The sequence below is a fragment of the Myiozetetes cayanensis genome, unplaced genomic scaffold, assembly GCF_022539395.1.
Source record: "Myiozetetes cayanensis isolate MyiCay16 unplaced genomic scaffold, myiCay2020 scf1, whole genome shotgun sequence".
NCBI lineage: Eukaryota > Metazoa > Chordata > Aves > Passeriformes > Tyrannidae > Myiozetetes > Myiozetetes cayanensis.
Window position 1 is genome coordinate 107585903 of NW_026086604.1, and position 21700 is coordinate 107607602.

At 39.5% G+C, this 21700-nt stretch overlaps 2 protein-coding genes across 2 annotated transcripts in view; one reads left to right on the forward strand and one right to left on the reverse strand.

Moving 5' to 3' along the window:
• Window positions 1-38: 38 nt before the first annotated feature.
• Window positions 39-21700, forward strand: part of ACAD11 (acyl-CoA dehydrogenase family member 11) — a 30600-nt gene continuing 8938 nt past the window's right edge. The window contains exons 1-13 of the mRNA XM_050306704.1: window positions 39-382; window positions 2536-2635; window positions 2847-2972; window positions 4614-4775; window positions 5236-5400; window positions 7007-7154; window positions 7724-7845; window positions 8284-8390; window positions 8536-8656; window positions 10358-10435; window positions 10816-10954; window positions 11068-11175; window positions 12351-12449. Coding sequence (XP_050162661.1) covers window positions 246-382; window positions 2536-2635; window positions 2847-2972; window positions 4614-4775; window positions 5236-5400; window positions 7007-7154; window positions 7724-7845; window positions 8284-8390; window positions 8536-8656; window positions 10358-10435; window positions 10816-10954; window positions 11068-11175; window positions 12351-12449 — 1612 coding nt within the window. The 5' untranslated portion in view covers window positions 39-245. The remainder of the gene's footprint in view (window positions 383-2535; window positions 2636-2846; window positions 2973-4613; window positions 4776-5235; window positions 5401-7006; window positions 7155-7723; window positions 7846-8283; window positions 8391-8535; window positions 8657-10357; window positions 10436-10815; window positions 10955-11067; window positions 11176-12350; window positions 12450-21700) is intronic.
• ACKR4 (atypical chemokine receptor 4) lies at window positions 14483-19419 on the reverse strand. The gene is made up of 2 exons (XM_050306731.1): window positions 19157-19419; window positions 14483-16420 (listed from the first exon to the last, which is right to left on the reverse strand). Exon 2 carries the CDS (start codon window positions 16399-16401, stop codon window positions 15340-15342), a length of 1062 nt encoding a protein of 353 aa, XP_050162688.1. The 5' UTR covers window positions 16402-16420; window positions 19157-19419; the 3' UTR covers window positions 14483-15339.

Here is a 21700-nt window from a genome sequence, read left to right on the forward strand (position 1 = left end):
CGCCTCCCGACACCCGGCGGTGGGAGTGGGCGAGCTCCGGCGGCCGCGGCTGTGGGCGGGGGTGTGCCCAGGTGGTGCCTTCCTCCCGGGAACGCTGTCTTCCAGGAGAAGCCCCCCAACCCCGGCAGCCCCGGGTGCGGGCTGCACTTTCCTTGGCGGACCGAGGCGCCTCCGGGCGGCGGCGGACGGGACAGGACGGGACGGGTTGGGGCGGGGCGGAGCGGGCAGCGGCGGAGCCTCCCGGGATGGCGGCGGAGCCGGGCACCAGCGAGGTGCGGCGGCAGCACCGCTTCGACCAGGGCAGCTTGGAGCGCTACCTGAGCAGCCACCTGAGCGGCTTCCCTCGGCAGCCCGCGGGCGCGCTGGCTGTCAGGCAGTACAGGTAACAGGTGACTCAGGTGGCACAGGTGACAGAGGTAGCGGGCGAGCCGCCGCTCTCCTGCCCCAGCGCCCCCGGCGGGGCCAGAGCCGCCTCCGTGGCTGGGACATGGGCTGTGAGCCCGCACTGCGAGGCCAGAAGAGGAGCCGCTCGCTGCTGCCTGGCAGGGAAGGTGGCCAGAGGAGAGGTGTTCTGGGAATGGCGGACAGCAGGCACCGAGAGAGCAGCCCGTACCTCGGGCGGCTGGAGAAGTCAAAGGTTGCGGTGGCGGCGAAGGTGACCTTTGTCACAGGCAGTGTGTGCCCGCAGCTAGCTGTCTGCGGCTGGGCTGTGTGTTGGTTGGACTCCCCGCTGTCCTCAGAGTACTCGCACGATCGTTTTATCGCCTCTCAATTTACCTGCTCCGTCTTCGATTGCACAGCAAATAGTAATGTTCAGAAGCACATACACAACTTAAGGATTCAATTATAGAAGCGTTAGGCTGTCGCCGGTTAAGCAAATCCGTGAGAACAGGGCAAGGATGTGTTGAAATTCCCATAAACGCCCTGAGTAATGCCATGCGCCAGTGAGGTGCCACACCCAGGCTCCAAAGCCTCTATTCAATAGAACGGTGGGTTCATTCGCATTCAGCAAGTTAGTGTTGTTGCTGCATGACTTCACATTAGAAGGTATTCCAAAAATAAGTATTAATTCCTCTGTAAACATGACCTTGAGTACTTTATCTGCAGCCATCACTAAGAAACAGTAAACAATTTTTCATTGTCTTCTATTGCAAATATAAACCATCCATTGAATCCTCAGCTGTACTGTGATTGAGGAGACTTTAGGAAGGGCCTTAGGAGAGTAGCTAATAGTAAAATCTGCTCTTACTACTTTGCTTGTCTTGTAGTTGCTGTTTGAGGCTTCAGCTGGTGTAAATTTCTTTTGTGCTAGGCAGAGCATTTGTCAGTGCAGTATACTTGTTAAACTGTGTTACAAACTATGCCCTAACTGCTTCAGGGAGAATGGAAATGTAATGGGAGGCATGAGGGAAAAAGTTCACTTGGTTTTTATTTTCTAGTAGTTGTTCAATCTTTTATTGGACCAAGTCAGAATGCATCTTAAGAATTATGTAGAATGAGGAAAGAAAGGCATGCAGATTAGCACAGAGCCTTGAGGAAAATAAGGGTCAATGAGCTTGGTTGGAATATGATGGAAAAGATATTATGAAGGGTTTAACTAGGTTGTCCTTTTCTTTTACACATTATGCGATTGAAATGTTTTTCTTTGTCACTTCAACATTTGTTCTTTAAAATTTTCCTATAGGCTGGTCCCTTAAGCATAGCATATGGACATCGTGATCAGGCTGGCATACAGTGGAGCTTGGTACTAGAATCATCAGTAGTTTAATCATAGAATAGAATCATAGAATGGTTGTAAGGGACCTGAAAGACCATCTATTTCCAACTCCTTGCCACATGTAGGGATATATTTCTCTAGACCAGGTGGTTCAGAGCTGCATCCAGCCCGGCCTTGAACACTACCAGGGATGGGGCATCCACAACTTCTCTGGGCAGTCAGTTCCAGTCCCTCACCACTCTCACAGTAAAGAATTTTTTTCTAATATCTAATCTAAACCTGCTCTCTTTCAGTTTGAATCCATTCCTCGTTGTCCTGTCACTACATGCTCTTGTAAAAAGTTCCCCTCCAATTTGGAGAGCTTTCTTTATGCTTACATTGTTCAAAAAACAGCTCACCATAGGACAAATACAGTTATGAACTAGTGAGAACTCTGCTCTGTTTAATTCCTCCAAATCAGAAAGCTTTGAAGTTAGTATCTACTGCGTACCTTGAATAAGTTAATGATGTCTCTTTATGGAGGAGAGGTAAAGGCTACAGGAGAACAAATTGGCTGTGATCTGTCCACAGTGAAAGACGTCTTTCTTATAAGTAGGAATAGAACCTCTGACTTTTGATTCTGTACTCTATCACTTGCTTCCTGTTAAGACTAGATTTGAAAAAAAAAAACACAGCACAAAACAAGTCCTGAGAAGAACTCTTTCCTCTGTCCTGCCATTTTGTTCAGGCCAAGCTGAAGTGCATTTTGCATCATTTCTGTTAGAAGTTTACAAATTTGTAAGTGCTTGAATTTGTAATTATAATCTCTCTCTTTGTAGCTCAGGCCAGTCAAATCCAACCTTTTACCTTCAGAAGGGTGGTCAGGCTTATGTGCTCAGGAAGAAACCCCATGGCCCCCTTTTGCCTGGAGCGCACAAGGTAAGTAATGTTCCTCATCAAGCTCCAAACACTTGGTATTGCAAGTGACTAAGTCCTGTACATGATGGTCTGGCGCTATTTTGAGTGTGTCCAGAAACGCAGTGAACCGCTGGATCGTTTCCGGTGTTCTGTGAACTAAACATTGTCATTCACTGTGATCATTTATGCTTGGGAGGTTTTAACTGAACCTAAATTTCTGTGTCGCCTTCAGGTCGATAGAGAATATCGTGTGCAGAAAGCCTTATTTTCAGCTGGCTTTCCGGTGCCTGAGCCCCTGTTGTACTGCAGTGACATTTCTGTCATCGGAACAGAGTTTTACGTAATGCAGCATGTGCAGGTTGGTCCTCCAATGTGAGAGGTTCTTTCCTTCTCCGTACTACAAGATGCTTTTAAATTGCCTTTCTGTTAGAGCCTTACTCATCACTCACTAAGTTTTCTGATATGAACATAAATAATCTTCTGATAATTTTAAGAAATGCTAGCTATCAGTGATTCTCACAGATTTCAGCTTCTCCAAGGCTTATTTTCTACTTTGTTGAAACATTCAGCTCAGTATTTGACCTCTTGTTCTTGTTTTGAGTTCTCAGAAGGATGCCTTGCAATAAGGCAATATTTTTCCTGTGAAAAGCATGCACAAGTCAGAGGGAAAATAGTCAGTTGATGAAGTTATACTAAATCTTTGGACATCCTGTGGCCTGTTTAGTACCGAAGATAGGAGCTGACATACAATCACCTTTTCTTGAAAACCAAGCAGGATTCCAGTTCAGACATGGTTTCAGAAAGAATACAGCATAGTTCTGTCTGTGGTCTTTCGCATCTGGGGGTACTGTTGCTGAATTGATAGTGCTTCTGTTAAATTTTGGTGATTTTTGAGTGGAAGTATACCATATTAAGGGGTTTTTTTTTTCCCACTGGAGGAGAATTTGATTCAGGCCTCTATCCTTTCGTTGCATCCTACTCTGTCATTAGGTTAACTGGGAAATTAGAAATATAAGAGTTTGTTGGCCCGTTCCTGGAGATTAGGTTAACTTTCCGACAAAAACCATGAATCAAGAGTAATATAATGTAAGAGCTATGAAAAATTTGAAACCGATTTCTTACATTAAAAATGGAGAATTTTTCTGGTTTTGACTACAAGAAAGTGATTCCTTAAGAAGAAACCTTGCTGCATTTCTAAGTATGTAAATGTACAGTCTGTCCATTCTAAGATGGACAGCACTGCAATGTTTTTAACAAATACATTGTGTATTTAGAAAACAACCATATGTTTATTCTGTTGAATAAACTATTGCACAATACAAAACCTGATCTTGAGATTTCCTATGCAGAACCTTTTAGTAAAAGAAATTCTCTTGCTGCTTTAGCTGTGTAAATATATTGAAACCATCATGCAAAACAGTGAAATTGAGGATATCAGAGGAGAGAGGAATCTGTTTTTCCTCTTCCAATCTGTTGCTGGCAGGGTCAAAATTAAAGGAGAAAATGGAAAAACACACCCATCTTTTAAATATATTAAACTGCCTTTAAGGAGAACACAAGTGAATTTCTGTGGATTGTTTGCCTCAGCATGTGCAACCCTCCTATTTCCCTCCTCTCCCTGTCTGTGGGCCCCCCCCCCCATCTCCTTCAGGTCTTCGTTGATATTTTTTCTGCAAGTTAGTTGTTAGAGGTAATGCAGCAACATTGTTTTTCCTGGTACTTTCAAGCTTCATGATATCTGGATTCAGTGCTCTAATTCAGACTTTCATCTACTGAATATATCTGTTATTTTAATTGCCTTTCATATACTAATGATCTGAGATTACTGTGAATCCCTTCATTTGCCCTGGGCAAGGAATACAGTAAAGGAGGAAGGAATTTTTGTTTGCGTAGGGGCTGTTGATTCCCTGCATGTGGTTTTGGTTATTAAAAGTAGAGCTTTACTTCTTTTCATGTGGTGTGTACATCTCACCAAATATCTGATTTATGGTGTTTTTAGGGTCGCATTTTCCGAGACATCTCACTGCCTGAAGTGGGCCCAGCAGAGCGTTCTGCTTTGTATATTGCGATGATAGAAACTCTGGCCCTGTTGCACTCCTTTGATTTACAGTCATTGGGCCTCCAAGGATATGGCAGAGGACCAGGATACTGCAAAAGACAGGTAAAACTCTTCAAAAAATTCTCTTGTCTTGTCAGGTCTTTGATTATTTATTTGATTTGCAAGTTAAATTATTAATTATTAAAAACTTGTGAAATTAACCATCATATTTTAGCTATTAAACACCTTCACTTAGTTCAATTATTTTGTGCACCGTGTAAAGCCACTGCTACATGCAGATTGGTTCTGTGATGCTATGCTCAGGGAATGATACTAATTTGCTTTTGGAATAATATTATGTTTGAGCTACGTAAATAGGATTGAAATAGAAAACAGAGGTAGCCTTCATTGCATCTTTTGATCTCATAGTTGACATTTGCAAATGGAGAGGTACTGGTTTTTTTCTGAATTCTTATGGAACATGGTAATAGTGAAAACCAGAAGCACATGCTTCAGAATTTTGTGCTCTTTAAAACCTTGGGAATCAGTTGGAAAATCAGTTGGAGTCTTTGTATTTCTTTAGGTGTCAACTTGGAAAAAACAGTATGATGCAGCTGCTCATACAGATATTCCTGCCATGAACAAACTGGCTGAGTGGTTAGCAAACAACTTGCCACTTGATGATAATGAAGAAAGCCTGATTCACGGGGACATGAGGATAGATAACATCATCTTCCATCCAACAGAGGTATTTGAAACACCTCCATGTAATGGAACACTTCTGTGGATTATCTTTGAAAGGAACAGGAGAGAAATTAACTCTTCTACATACTCTGTGTATGGTATTTAGGTACCTAATATAGTCCTGGTTTTCATTGCAGGAGCTAGACAGAACTGATAGAATCATAGAATGGTTTGGGTTGGAAGGGACCTTAAAATCATCTAGTTCCAACCCTTTGGACGTGGGCAGGGACACATTTCACTAGACAAGGTTGTTCAGGGGCCCCATCCAACCTGGCCTTGAAAGATACTCAATTTTTTCATTAGTTCTAGTCCCTACTTCAAAGTCCATACAAAACATTGTATATGCATAAATCCTGTTGAATTCAGTTCAACTCAAATCTCACTTCATTAAACTACATAAGGATCTGATCCAAAGCCCATTTGACTGTGGTATGGCTTCAATTAACAGTGGCTTTTGGAACAGGATCTGACTGCATTATACATGATACTAGTGGAAACAAAGAAAAATCTTCTGAAACTTAGTTATGGAGTATACGTAGATCACAGAGATCCTGAAAGGGAAAAAAAAGAGATTTTTTTTTTTTCTGGTTTGTGGAAATAAATAAGTGTTACCTATCTGTCAACCCAGTTGCGTTTTCATTATTTTTTCCACACTATTTTCTGTTTGTGACCAGAAGATATGCCTGGGATTTGTACCCAAGACACTGCAATACCTACTTCAGAATAAAGCAACAGGTCCCATTGCTGTGCATGGATTAGTTGATAAATACATTAGTTGTAGGCTTAATTGTGCTGATTTGACTCCCTGAGCAGAGAATTTGGCAGTCTCAGGAACTCTCACAGCTGTTCCTGACGCAGTTGAAGGAATTGATCAAGCTGTACATAGGTAATTTCAAGTAACCTTTAGAAACTGTTCCTGTATATGCAGGAGTGACCACGTAGGAAAGACTTTTGCACGGATTTCAAGTAGCCACGGGTCGTGAGTGGGCTGGAGGGGTCGTTATGTTGACAGACAAGCTGGATTATAAGAATTCAGCAGAATGACAGACTGGGGAGTCTCAGCACTCCCAGCTGAAGACACCATTGCAAGGATGCTTGCAGCAAAAGGTGGTGTCAGTGTCTGGGCAGTGATTGACTTCCTGTTTAAGAAATTTGCTTCCCCATGTAAATGCTAATCTGTACATAATATTGTGATAAGTTAGGGGGTTTGGTGCATAGTCTGTGAGTTTCCGTGCTAAAGGACTGTCTGACAAGAGTGGGGAAAAACACAACAGCTGTCAGTACTACTGTTCTTTAGGATATTTTAATTCAATCAAATTTTGACTAGAAGAGTTTCTGACAGGAAGAACACTACTCAAAAATGTAGATTTAAATCAGATTTTCTTTGGAAAAATGCCTAGCTTTCTGCCCTTATGTGAATTTTAATTTTCCGCAGATCTTTAGATAGTGCCAAAGGGAACTCTTTTTGCTGTAGACAGCTACAGTGCGTGTTTTTAATTTTAAATATATAGTAACCAAATAAAACTCTTGGATATTAAGGGGCTGGTGCATTTGTGGATGGAGAGGATTTGTCTTCTAGCACTAACTTGAGGTTTTTGTTTTTATTTAAGGCTCGTGTTTTGGCAGTGCTGGACTGGGAACTTTCAACTACTGGTCATCCTTTAGCAGATTTAGCATATGCCACTCAATTCTACTTTTGGCCTACATCTGTTAAGGACTTAGGTCAAGGATCTGTCTTGGGTTTCAAGGGCATTATCGGTATGGAAATGTAATCGTTTTGTAGAAACAAATTCTCGGGTTGATTTTTATTTGAAATGTTACCCTTATAAACAGGAATTAAATGGTAAATCTACAAATGTTACTTTGCACTTGAAAATAACTTTTCCATGTTTTCTTCATTGTTGGAAGCATGCTGATGGGTTTGAGGTAGTTCTGTTTCAACAAACTGTGTCTTAGCCACAATATGCTACTTCAGTAAAAGTTTATTTTTAACCTTTCTTAGAGATAATGGAAGAGAACAGAAATTTAAATCTAAATATATGTATTTTATTTAAAAAATAAAATCCTCCCCCCCTAGCTGAAATTAGTTTCCTGTCTGGAGTGGAGATAAGAGGTGGTAGGAATTGTTATAGTTACTTGAAGTTCTGGCAAATCCTTTTTCCTTTTTTTCCCCATATCACAGTTATGCCATGAGAAATTATAAATCATGATATTTGCGATGTAAATTAAATATCTCATAAAGATGAAAAACTGTTGAAGAATAAGCTGGAAAAAAAGTTCACAGAATATGTGGAGTATTTTTAAAAATTGTTGTATTTTTTTTGTAGAAACTCCTTCATTTGAAGAACTGGTTTCCATTTACTGCCGCTGCCGGCGTATTAACACTACTTTATCCAACTTCAACTTTTTTCTGGCTTTGTCATATTTTAAAATGGCAGGAATAGCCCAGGTAATACACTCACATTTGCTGAAATGTCACATATTTTTGTGTGTATATGGGTAGTTAATTTAGTCATGGATAATAATCATATATCTGTACTGTTGTCAGCTGGCTTGAGGGACAGGGCTTGCTTACAGCATCATGTGCAGACATTTATCTTTTTTATTTTTTTGTTTTCATCTACTACTTTTTGGGGTTTGCCTTTAGGTTGGTTTAGCTGGGGTGTCTTTTTAACTCTTGTGCAGCAAAGTATCTCCATTACATCAGAGATGGACCAAACCCAATATTAGCATATCCCAAATACAAAATCTGTCTGGGTGCTAAGTTTTTCCTTTTAAGAGTATGTGCATTTAAGTGTTACTTTCATAGTTGAAAAAGTCACTAGTGTGTTAAAGGGACAACTTTAAATGCATAATTATACCATTTATGCCTTTCTTTTTGTTTTAGGGTATATATGCTAGATATCTCATTGGAAATGCTTCTGCAGAGAATAGTCATGAATTTGCTAAGATTGTAAAGCCTTTGGCAGAGAGAGGGTTAGAGCTCTCAAAAAGGTAAGAGTGATCTAAACTACTTCTCAACAGCAAGGCAAAGCTTTTACAACATCTTCATTTATTTGAATGCCTGTGTAAGGCAGCTTATGCTATTATGAGACAAAATCTGGTCTTACTTATTATTCAACTGAATGTTCTTCCCTAGGTCATCTTTCAGCAGCACACAGCACATTTCTGGAGAGCTCTTCCATCAAAGTAGGAAAGGCCAAGAGGTTTTGCTGAAGGTCAAGCAGTTCATGAAGCAGCACACCTATCCAGCTGAGAAGGTAAAAGCTTTTAGTTAATCTATTTATAAGGGAACATTTTCAGACTAGACTTTATAAAAACGTAAAAAAAGTCTTATCTTCTTGTTTTGGTTTTTTTTTCCAAACCAGCCTTTTTTTCATGTAGTGATATTTATGGCATTGAGAAATATTATCAGAAATCATTATTGTCTTTTTTTTTTTTTTTCAGGATTAAAATGTTGTATGCATTGTTAATGAAAGCTGAGTGACTTGTTAAACTTTTTGAAGTGTAAAAATTTCTCTCTTTAGTAAGAGTTACTTTTTAAAGGAATTTGCTAAAATACTTTAACAAGAACCTAGAACTCTTACATAATAAATGGAAAGATGCTGATTTAAAAATGGGAACTGCTGTTTTAAACCATATGAAGCTGAGTGTTTCTGTTTCTTGCTTTCTCTTTTAAGCTGTGACTTTTCTGACAAAAAATGAGATCAGGTAATGTAGCCATGTAGCCTCATTCCTGAATATATTTAATACCAGGGAAGGTTTGAAATCAGACAATGAAATACGCACAGAAGTCAATAATTAGTAGAAGAGAAAATGAGACGAATCATTTTACCTCTTATCCTAGGAAGATGAGAAATTTTCCACTTAGAAAGCTGGTTCAGCTTTTAGCCTTATGGAAGCACAGATGACTTCTCTTGCAGAACTGGTTTCTTTGGCTTTCTCTTTTGGGGCTTTTTGTTGGTGTTTGTTTGTTTGTTTTGGCAGTCAGGCAGAAATGCAGAGAACATATTAATCTGAAAGATTTATGAATGCATCTACCTTATCATGAGGAAGGGTTAAGGGCTGTAACTCTTTATATGCAAAGTTTCTTAAAAGTTTGCCTGTGGCTGGTTTTGGGTTGTAGTTTAGGACTGTCCAAAGAAGCCTTGCCAATAATCAAAGTACTTGCTTTAAAAATAAGTGGACCACAAAGTTTTGCAGATGAGTAGTGTTGTGCTTGTAAGTTATTTCTGATAACAAGAATTCTGAATCAGGACGTCTACATTTTACTTGAGCATTTGTCTTATTGTGTCATTTTCAGAAGAGGGTGCTATTTTATTCATTCTTTAACTAGTTCTGGGCCATGTTTGAAGTTCTGTGCCTCACTAAAACATACTTGTGAAAATACTAAGATTACTGAATATATAGTTTTCCTAATAATCACTTGTGCTCAGAATGACTGCTTACATAATCTGTTAAGGAATTATTTTGACAGGAAGAGAAAACGTATTATTTGAGGGGTTTTTTTCAGTTAACAAAAGATTAACTGGCTTATATATCTGAATGTTGTGACAGGAAACCTGAATCTTTAGTGTCATTATGTCAGGCTTTCATTTGTGCTTTTACTTTTGGGTTCATGCCTTTACTACTGGTAACAGGTACTTTCATCATCAGAAAATACTGATCTTCTTGTATTATCAGTACGTGCTTTAAACCAACCCAAATAATTTTGTGAAATAAGGTACTGATTGGGGTCATCTCTATGATGCATTTCAACTCTTGCAAAGCAAATAGGTTGCAGTTTGGTTTTCAATTATATATTTAATTTTATAATACAACTAACTATATAATGAAAAGCTGTGTTGAATATTTTTTTAATTGGTTTCTTGGTGCACAGGGCTGGAAGAGACATGGTATTATTATTTCTGTGTTACGTGTGTTCTTAATTTAAACAGCATCTTTTTATTTGTTTTTCTAAGGAAATAATAAAATACTATACTGAACATGCAAATACTGAGGAAAAATGGAAGAAACCACCACTGCTTGAGAGACTGAAGGTATGGGACAGTAAATATTCTTAGCATTCTAGCAGTAAAAGAGCACAGACATAGAGCAAAAGAATTTTTGGCATATCATGCTGGAGAAGTTACTCTGTGTGGAAAGAAACAGTGTGAGGAATAGTGAGAGGAAAGGAAGAGAGAAGTGTGCAAAAGGTGGGAGAAATGAGGGAAGAGTAAAGAACAAAGTGTGTTCTGTGAGGGATGTGTCTGAATTTTCAATCAAAGATTGTACCTATTATTTCAAAATAACTATTGAAAAAAGGCATGAGATATATTAGACAGCAGGAAGGAAGGAAGTGTCTAGCAAGCCAGAATTTATTTTTCTGGGTTTTTAGAGATTTATTGCTGGTATTTTTCTCTGTTGATTCTTGCAACAGGAAATGGCAAAAGCAGAAGGTCTGTGGAACCTTTTTCTTCCAGATGTCAGTGGTCTCAGCCAGCTTGACTACGCCCTAATAGCTGAGGAGACAGGGAAATGCCTCATTGCTCCTGAGGTTTTTAACTGTCATGCACCAGGTTAGCAGCCCTGTCCCTAAACTACAGCACTGAGAGCATTAAAAAGTTGGTCATCTTGCACCTTACAAGTTGTGTGGCCCAAGAAGTAAAACATGACTGCTGATTTCTTACAGACACTGGAAACATGGAGGTCCTCCACATGTATGGGACTGAAGAGCAAAAGAAAGAGTGGCTGGAGCCTCTCCTAGAAGGGAAGATTAGTTCTTGCTTCTGCATGACAGGTAAATTTTTCTCCAGAAGAAAGTTGGAGGCAATTGGCAGAAACTTCAAATGGTATATGCAAAAAGTAGAAAAGTACAGGTTGTGTGTTAATGAATTAATACAGAAAATTCCATTGTATCTGTGAATGTGTTTGAATATAAAATCTATGAGGTGTGAATGCAGAGTGAAGCATCCTTGCTGCCCTTCCCCAGTAGTTACTGTTTTTCATGGTTACAATTCTATTTGCTTTCTATATATCTTCAGTTTATTTTTAGTACTAGTAAAATACATTTTATAGTACCAAACAGATTTACAATAGAGCTCACTCTTTTTTGTAATGTGCTGTGGGGTTCTTTAGAAACATAGATGCAAGTATAATTACTGTGATTAAAGTTGTGTAGTTTTGCAGTATGTCATAGGTAGAGGCTTTAAGATAGAACCTGGAGGTAACTTACTTCATGTCCATAGCTCAGCATCGTAGTAATTTTTGCTTTTGAAAGCTTATGGCATTCAGCATCTTTGGAAAATCTGGTTCTTGCTATAGGAAGGTAGCTTTTGGAATATGTGATGTCAGAATCTTGATCTTCCTGTGTCAGGAGTCAAGAGAGCTCATCCTTTCAGAGCTGGATCCTTATTTTGCAAATTCTGTTTCACTGTGTTTCCCAAGAGGAAGGAGATGCTTTTACTTTAAAGCAAAAGCTTGTGCCTATTAAAAAAAAAAGTAATGGTGAAAGTAGAGAGGGAGAATCTTTCCTGTTCCAAATATTCATTGATGACATTTTGCTGACAACTTTGTATAGTCTATTTCACATACTAGCATAAAATTAGTTTCAATCTCTTCATTTTCACTTGAGAAGAGGCCAGGGAAAGAAAAAGGCTGAGGAGAGACATGACTGTTTTCTCTAAGTACATTGGAAGGATAAAAGGTTTGAAAACATCAGGAAAGGAAGAAGGCTGTTGATCGTAATGGATAATTTGATCCCGAGAACAAGTACATTTAAACTGGCTATGAATAACAGGTTGTTGGAAAACGAAATGTCTTTCGACCACCAGCAGTGAGGTTCTGAAAACAACTTTTCTACTGGGAGCAAAACTGTGTTACTGTTAGAGTATATCTAGAGCCCTATATTTGTGGAGGTAGTACTACCTCTTTATTTAACCCAGTGGTTTGTTTTTGTTTTTTCCTTTAACACAGAACCTGATGTGGCTTCAAGTGATGCCACCAATATGCAATGCAGCATTGAGCGAGATGGAGACAGTTACGTGATCAATGGCAAGAAGTGGTGGAGCAGTGGTAAGTGTGGAAACCCTAAATAAGAATGGCTAAGCCTAAATTTTTTTTCCAAGAACCATTAAAACAAAAATATTTATGCTTCATTTCTGAGGTGGAAATTTGTCTTTTCTTGAGTAAAGGCAATAGATTTTAAAACAACAGAATGAACTGACTTGAGTTTTTGTGCTGTGAATCAAAGTCCAAGACTCAAATTCAATTTGGAGATTTGGATGCTTTTTGGAACCTCTGAATTTTGTTCACAGAACATATGCCACTATTGTTCTTTAAGTGTTACGTCTTTCTGTCAGGTAACTCACACATTTATGGCCATGCCCTTTAAACTTTGTTTTTATGAAGCTGTCTTTGGCAGTTTGGGTGTGAGTTTTGTGTATACGGTGTAGTTACAGTAAAATGTGGCTGTTTTTTTAAAGTAGCCTGTAATGCTGTTTGGCTGAGTATTTCAGGAGATTTTCTTATATGATGATTTCCAGTAAAATCAGTGGATTGTACTATAAGTGGTGAATGTCCCTAATATTGTAGTACTGTTACATTTTTGCCAAAACACGTGTGACAGCAGCTTGAAAGTCATCGTTCTGTGGGAGTTTGGAAGCCAAGTAAATAAACCGAGTTGTGAAACTTGAATGTTTCATTCACATACAGGAGTGAATGAATCACCTACCTACTGATACATGCTTGTGCAATACCAGGACTCACCACAAGATAGATCTCTCTCCCTTTTCTACTCTTGTAAAACAGGAGACATGGCATCTTGTCCCCTAACCCAAGAGTGTTGCTTATCTGCTGGCAGCTACCTTTGCTTTGGGTCAGTGTTTCCCTGCTGTGCGCTGCAGTCCCTGAGGAAGCAATGGGAAAGTTTGTAGGAGGTCGTACACACAAAATAATGTTATGTGAATTAAGAAGAATTAGTTATGTGAATTATAAAAGGGAGAGTTAACATAAAGTAAGCATGATGTGGTTTGTTTTAATTCTAATAAAAACAATTCGGACAGTCAGATTTGCATAAAGACAGAGACATAAAAGGCTCTGCAATTTCAAGAAGTTTGAGAAGCAACATTCATTCGACTCTGTCTTAGACTCTTTTTTGTTTGTTTTGGAGGTTTTTGTTTTGTTTGGTTGGGTTCTTTTGTTTTTGGTTGGGTTTTGGTTTTTTTTTTCTCCTTTTTACTCTGAGTGGGACGTTAGGACATTGGATGTTTGGGAATTCCAGAAGTTTGACAGCCTAGTCAGAATGTTGGTCTGTGAGCAGCCACTCTGTTAAGACAAGCCATGAATCACACATGCAAGGAGTCAGTTACTTTGTGGAAGAACTGGAGTTTCTTTCCATACTCTGCATGGGTGTTCTGCATTTGTACAGTAAATCCACTATGGCTTAAATATGTCAGATTTATGGTGTATTTGTAGACCTTCTGTCATGCACTTCTGACTTACCCATTCACGCCCTAGTATTTCTCAAAACACTGGGCAGAAATTCTGCAAGCTTTTGTCATCCAAACAGGGAGAAGAGGTTCATGTCTTGTTTGTGCTCCTGTTTTCTGTCATTTTGGAGCTTTTCCTTCCAGTTCACAGTTGTGTAACTAGGAACAGTGTCTAAAAATGATTCTTTTTGGCTTTCATGAGCCATAGATCAGGCGTTTTGTCAGAGCCCACAGGATGTTTGAAGACAAGGACAATATGCTGCAACACCACATTTTCCTTTTTGAAAGCTAAGCTAATATGTCAGTATATTTGAAATTCTTCCAGTGACTCACAGAAAACTGCTGTTTTCCTGGAATCCCTGCCAACACTGTGGCAGGAGACAGCTTTGATACCTCTCTGTGTAAAAACCATAAATCCATGAACTCCATACAGAGACGGAGCCTTTCTGATTTGTCAAGCAGGGTCTCTACTTTTTGCTGGTCGGTAAATGCCTATGATGATGAGAGATGCCAGTATCTACTAAAACAAACCAAACCAAACATAAAGAGTGAATAAACAAAAACCAGGGCATTTTTTTTATTCTTTGACTTTATTGAATCTCCATATATTTTAGCAGATACAGTTATTGCAGTGCTTGATTAACTTTAAAAATTCTAAATAGAAATTCCAAGCCCTGTATCTGGAGATTACCTTAACTTTTTCTTACATTTACAGAGATCTAGAATGTGCCTCCCATAGAGCACTGGCCTTGTTGAAGTTGAGGGTAAGCAGAAAAGGAGAGGTGAAAAGTCATTTTTTGTGGTTATGGAGAAGGTGTTCCTGCTTTTCGTGGAGGATGTTGTTGCTATACATACATGGAAGCACACAGAGAATGGCTTTTTCTCCCCCTCTCTTCCTCTCAACTCTCAGCCACAAACTTAAATATCATTTCAAGCTGCAAGGAATGATATGGAATGATAGTTGAGTTACAAAATGGAACTCGGTTATTAGGCAGATGTTCCAAAGTTTTACAAAATAGTTGGAGAAACGCAAGAGTATTAACTTTTGTTACAAAAGTTCCTGTACTGCTGTTTTATTGATAATGGTTTATTTCTCTGTTTTAATTAGATGTTTACACTTGTACAGATTGTTCATTACACAGCCATTTAATTGCCTAGTACACATTAAAATGTCAGTCTTGGCTCTTTTAGGTGTTTGGGTTGTGTTGTGGTGGGGGTTTTTTGTTTGAGTTTTTGTTGTTGTTTAGTAAGTATCTCTAGTTGTTTCTAGGAATTTCAGTATCTAGTTCTTGCATGATGCATAATTCTGATAAACATATTCCACTTTGAGCTGCACTGTAGTGTCTCAGCTAGTGTACAGGTTCAAAAATTCATCTGAAAGTTGACCTGCAGAGAAACAGATGCTGAAACAATACCTCCCTAGAATTAGTGATCAATTCCCTTGGTTATTTAAGATGTTGAAAGTAATGGAGAGTCTATATAGTGAAACTAATTGTTTCTTCAGTCTGGTCTTCGTAATTCATAGAAATTTCTTCTGGTCTTCCATTCTGCCATTGTCTTCTCCAGTACCCATAATTTTTTGCAATTTTCATAATATGCATTTTAAAAGAAGCACCCAGAAAGGCATAGAGAAGAGGGTTCAGGCAGGTGTGAAACAAAGCTATGCTCTTGGTGACCTGGAGTGCAACATCTATGGTTTTACTTGCATCGCAGTCAGTAATCAACATATAGATGATATCTATGGCTCGCCAGAACTTCACGATGTTGTAAGGTAGCTGAGTGATTATGAAAGTAGCCACTACTGCCAGCAGAACCATGAAAGGTCTAGACTTCTTAACATTTGCAGATCTAAAGATTGCCCGAGCAGTAGCAGAATAGCAGATCAGCATTACTAGGAAAGGAAGCAGAAATTCCAGGATAATTTCCAGGATTTGAATGGTTGACTTTAAGAGCGTTTCCATGTTCGTTGGAAATACAGGAAGGCATTCATTCCTGTCACTGTGTTTCTTGACCTGATTAAATACCAGTTCAGGGATACTGAGGAAAATGGCAAACAGCCAGACACAGATGCAGGTAACACTGCAGTGTTTGCCAATTCTTCTACGGCCCCGGGATTCAGAAGTGGCCCTGTATCTGTCAACACTGATACAGGCCAGGAACAGCATGCTGGAGCTGAAATTCATGGTGTACAGAGAAGAAGTGAGCTTGCACAGTGAGTTTCCAAGTTCCCACCCCTGCACTGCACTTGCAGCCCAAAAAGGGAGGGTGAAGAGCAGGAGCAGATCGGCGATGGCGAGGTGCATGATGTACACATCTGTCTTAGTCTTCGGTTTCTTGCAATAGGCGTAAATTGCAACCACTAATGAATTTCCAGCGACTCCGACGGTGAAAGCCAGTGCATAGAACACAGGAAGGAATAATTTGGTGAACTTCCTCACATCGCTTTTCTCACAGAGAAGTTCATATGAAGTGTAATCTATAACATGGTTGAGATCATCCTCCTCTTCCCCAGTCCAGTAATCAGTTGAGTTATTCATATCTCAGCCTGTGGCAGAGCTGCAAGACACAAAAAAGGGGGAGAAGGGAATACCAAAGAAATAATACTGGGTTTAAGTTGTAAAATTTCTGTTGAAACTAAACCCTTCCTTCAGGGTTGCTTATACATCTCAAATTTAAAGAATTTGGATATTGAGAATACATTTGTGAATAATCAAAGTAGAGCTAAATGGTAACGGAGGCATAACAGAACATCTCAAATTCTCACGTGGAATAGAGTGACAACATCTGTGTGTGCAATACAATGCAAAATGGATTCACCAGAAATGCTTCCATTAACGTGAGCATTTGAGATTGCAAGATGCGTGGAGTGCCCCTCAAAGGGCAAAGCAAGGAGTACCGGCTGAAGGCTGTAAATGCTGCTACAGTCATAAGGAATATGAATAGATTAAAATAGATAAAAATAGATTAAAACTGAGAGACAAACAGTAGTATTTGGTGCCTGCTGTCATAAATTTTGACACATTTCACCTATGAGGATAATATAAGGAGGGTGTTTTTGTTTCTCAGGCACACATATACATGCCCATTCCGTAAAGTACAGCAGTGGAGTCCATTGCTGAACCAGCAGTAGGACAAACTGAGTTCAGTCTCTATCCCACGAAGCCAACTTTGCCCGCATGGAATTTCTCACAGAAGCAGATAGCTGCGGGTACACAGCTGGAGGCTTCTCAAGATGTTATGACAGAAAGGAATTTTATCGCATACAAACTGCCCACAAGTACCCAAACAGCTCAGAAGCTCTGCTGTTTTTTCCAGGACGATCTCATGACAAATTTACTCCGTAAACAGTAAGGCTGTGTTCTCACTGCCAGCTTAGGGTTGAAGTTCCTATCTTCAGATTGTGCCTTAAGCAAGTTGTGTCCTACAGTCTTCTTTTCCTGTAATTGTTTTCACTGACTAATGTGCTGAAACTCTTTCTATTGTAAACTACAGTCCTGCAGTGCCCTGATTTCTTGAAATAAATGGGATTAAGGTTTCTTAACTGCAGTAGCAAAAACTAACTGAGAACGAAAAACATATGCCCCCTTTCTCATTGTCTGCAGTGTTTCAGAATATGAGTTGCTGAGAGCAGATTGTTATCTGATATTCTGCCCCAGAGCTACAATTCAGCTTTTTCAAGCTTGCAAAAAACCCCAAATATAATTTCTGTTTTTTAGGCAATGGCTTAAATGAAAGGTTACCAAATCTTTATTATAAACAGTGTCTCTTTAATTTTTTTTAATGTATTTTGTCTGCCAGGAAAAAATAAGTTACTGATTGATCTTATAATAAGGGATGCAGACCAACTAAATAGAGAGACATTAATAATTTCTGTGTTTGTTTGATTTTTTTTTTTCAGTGATTCTGATAGCTAGATATTTTAAGAAGTGTATTAGTTTGAAATTAACTGTTTGGTTTGGCTTCATCCTTAGTGACTTAGTTGGATTATTCTGTTAACATTTCAAAACAGTCCCCATGAAACTTTAAACAATGATCACTCTTATTTTAAGTCTTACAATCTGCCATTTACTGTTACCTAAATGAGATATGCAGAATGGAAAAATACAGTCATTTTATTTAGTACTTTGGCAAGGGATGTCTGTTCTATGTCTAACAAGCTCTGTTAGCAGGATTCTCCAGCAGCAGTAATCTTTTGCAGCTTTGCGGTGCTTTGAGGAGAGATTTAGTTATCAGCAGCAAGTGATTTTTTTTTTTTTTTTAATTGAAGAGAAACTGCTGCAAGGAGGGTTTAATCCACTTAGCTGAGATTTGAAGAAAATTAGAAGTTAAACTGAAAAGACGTAGTTGTGGTCTTAAAGCACTTAATTACAGAACCCAGCTGGGAATGCTTAATCAAATTGGATCACTAGTGAATTTGCTTGATAGCAGAGCAGTAAACATTTCAGTGCAAACTTCAAGAAGTCTGTGTCTGACAAAGCACTTTAGCTGTCACTCTGTGCTTTTGCTGCCTGATAGGCTTTTGCCTGCCCTGAGTTTTTGACAGAAACAAAGCTACCTAAAATGCAGCAGTTGTTATTTCTCCCTTAAAAACACATTTCTGTTTTGGCTAGCATACCTGTTCATATTTGTGATTCCTGTTACTGTTGTTTCTCAGGCACACGAATACGTGCCCGCTACAAAAAGCAGATTAGACCCGTGGGAGTTGGGTGTTGAACACTGGTGGTACAAGCTTAGTTTAGTCTCAGTCCCACAGAGAGAGCCATGCCCACGTGGAACCTCTTACAGAAGCAGATTGTTACAGGTACACTGCATCTTGCAGCTGGAGGTTTCTCAGGATGTTATGACGGAAAGGAACCTTATCACGTACAAACTGCCCACAAGAACCCAAATAGCTCAGAAGCTCTGCTGATTTCTCAAATACTGTTTTCTAGGAGGTGTATTAATAGATATATTAACTCTGCAGCTGCATGTTTTCTTGCAGAATTATTCCAGCCTTCCAGTCAAATACAAATTCAGTATTTCTGTGTGTTTAAACTTGACATGGGATTGTATGACTGCATGTTGAATGAAGTTAGTATCCCCAGATTTAACAGAAAGATTTTTTTTCTCTAATGAATTAATCAATATTCTATCCTTCTACTCAACAAATTTAATTTTGATACTGGAAATGAGCATGTGCCTTAGTGAAATGATGTCTCCCTGTAAAGCCAACTTAACTAAGAGTAAATGCATGTAAATAAGCTAAGTATATCACACAATATACAGAGCAGTAAATATTAAAACAAAACTAACCTTATTTTGTCAGCAGACGAGTAGCAGGTACTGCAGTTGAGATGTGCTTCGGTGGAGTGGTCTGAATTGGTCTGACACATTGCATTTTGTCTTCAAGCACCACACCCTCATCTGGAAGTCAGTTGCACTTTCATTTTGACTTGCCAGTTTAAAAAAAAAAAAATTTAAAAATTATGCTTTCCTGGAAACTCTTCTCTTGTTGAACACATACATTTCCTACGTTCTTCCCTCTTCCAGCAGAATGCGAGTGTTCTTTAGAAGGTCAGGACTCTCTCATTATTTCACTGTGCTGTTGGTTGTTTTATTGCTGCAAGTCCAAATGTTTTTTTTACATCATCAAAAGGCTTTTAGCAAAACACACATTTAAAAGGTAAAAAGGAGAGAAAGAGGGGGAGGTCCATCTGGGGCTGAGTTACTGCCCCAGATTCGATAGGAAGTCACTATTTTCTTTCCTTGGGGCACTGCTGTGCTTTTGATGTCTGCCTATAGAAGGTTTTAAGGGATCCTTGTATCTCCTGCTTTAAGTAACTTTTTAGGGGGTACAATAGAAAGATGAGTTTGGTTTTTGTGAGGGGGGGAGGTGATTCCTTCAGTGTGTGAAACAAGAAAGATGGTAAGGAAAATATGTGAAGGCAAGTGGTAAATTATCAACCAGTCTATAAACCAGATAATCCTGCATCCTGTGGGAGAGTTCAGAGACTTAAAGGTTACCAGTCAGACCTGGAATCAAATTAGTTTGGTAACATTTCTACAGAAACCACAAGCCAAGTAGAAGAAAAATAGAAAGATACTATTACATCCATGAGGTTTCTTCCACTTGCAGTGTGCTGTCTGCATTATAGAGAGTCAAAACATTTACAGCAAAGGGTAGATGGAGACAATCTGCACTTTGCATGCAGATACTAGTATTTCTGCACTGAAGTGTGGACTTACCTGTGCCAAGGATTCCTGAAATGATTGATTTTGCTTAAATTTATACAATCTCTACAGCTTCAAATGGTTGTCTTGTGCAGAGTGTCAGGAACCTTCTGTTTGGTTAGAGAATGGTGCTGATAGCACTGAGGCTGTGCGTTTGATCCCCATACAGGCCATTCACTTAAGAGCTGAACTCGATCCTTGTGGGTCTCTTCCAACTAAGAATATTCTGTGAAATCTGTGAAATCCAGCTTGCTTTGAGTTATTCTGTATCCTGTAGCAGTCTAATGAGTTTCAGAAAATGCGGTATTGAAGCCAAGCAACAGAGAGAGAGATTGAGCACACTGGAGGCCAGATTTTGTTTTTTCTGGCACTCAGATCGACCTGCCAGAGCTGGATTAGCCTTCTATGTGTGCTTCAGTTATTTTGAAATATGTGAAAGGAAAGGTTCTTATAAATGGTCATCTAAGAATATAATGGGCAGATGTTTTCCACATACTTTGTTTCCATTCAGAACAAGAAGGTAAAATGGGCTGGAAGAGGAGTTGAAGTCTAGAGAAAGAATGCTACAATATTTGTCCATATTTCTGCAATTTTTTTTCAGCTTGAGTTATTCCAGTACTTCAGTGTTGTTCTTCACGGTGGCAGATAAGACATTTGGGTTGCTTCTAGCTTATCTCCTTGCAAGTCATGTCATGCGTGGCTTAGAGGCCTGAGCTATATCTCTTTAAAATAAATGAACCTCTCAGTTCTAAATAGGCTTGGTCCCAATATGGTCCCCAACAGGATAGAATAATCACTCTAAAACTGAGAATGCTTCCAGGGAATTGTGTGTTGCCTGCAGAAGTCCTCAAGAGGTTCTTGGTGCAGACTGTAGGGAGGCAGCTCATGTAATTCCTGCACTGTTTATTGTAGTGCCTCAGCTCATTGTAATTTGGGGAGTGTGGGGAGAACAGAACCTTCCAGTCAGAGTACAGAAATAATACGGTCGGGTGTGTGTTTCAGGAGGGCCCTGTGGGCTCAAAAATAACAAAAACTTTTTAATGAGCAAGACTGGAGGCAAAATGGATCTTATTTAATTAAAAGCACTTGTGACTGTGTAAAAGTGGCATGAAGGTGAGGGGACGAACATTCCTAAGCTCAGCAGCTGCTCTCACTGGCACCATCTTAGCCTGTGAGCTCCAGCTGGGAATGACCAGCAGCCACAGTCAGTGGCAGGACTTGCATAGCCCTTGCAGCTGCAGAACCCCAGCATTGCCTCTGTCTTTAGTGCTTGTAGCCAGTTTGATTGCAGCTGCGTTATAATATTTACCATACGTGAGCCAGATGCCTGCAGTGTTATCTGGAGAAGGTGAGATAAAACTGTAGAATACAATGTGCTAGTGGATAGGAATTACTGCAGGCTCTTGGGAAGGTTGCGTGGGGTGTCCCTTTTCTTCATTAGGAAATCCCCACATCTCAATCAGTACCACAATGCCATCCACCCTACTTGGTCCAGTTTCTTCTTGTAGGAGGGTGCAGAACTTGTTTATCGGTACCTGTCTAGGAATCTGACAAGTCCGTAATGTCACCACAGACCCCTTATCCTTAGCAGAGAGAAGTAACCCACTGGGCTGACAGTGCAGCAGC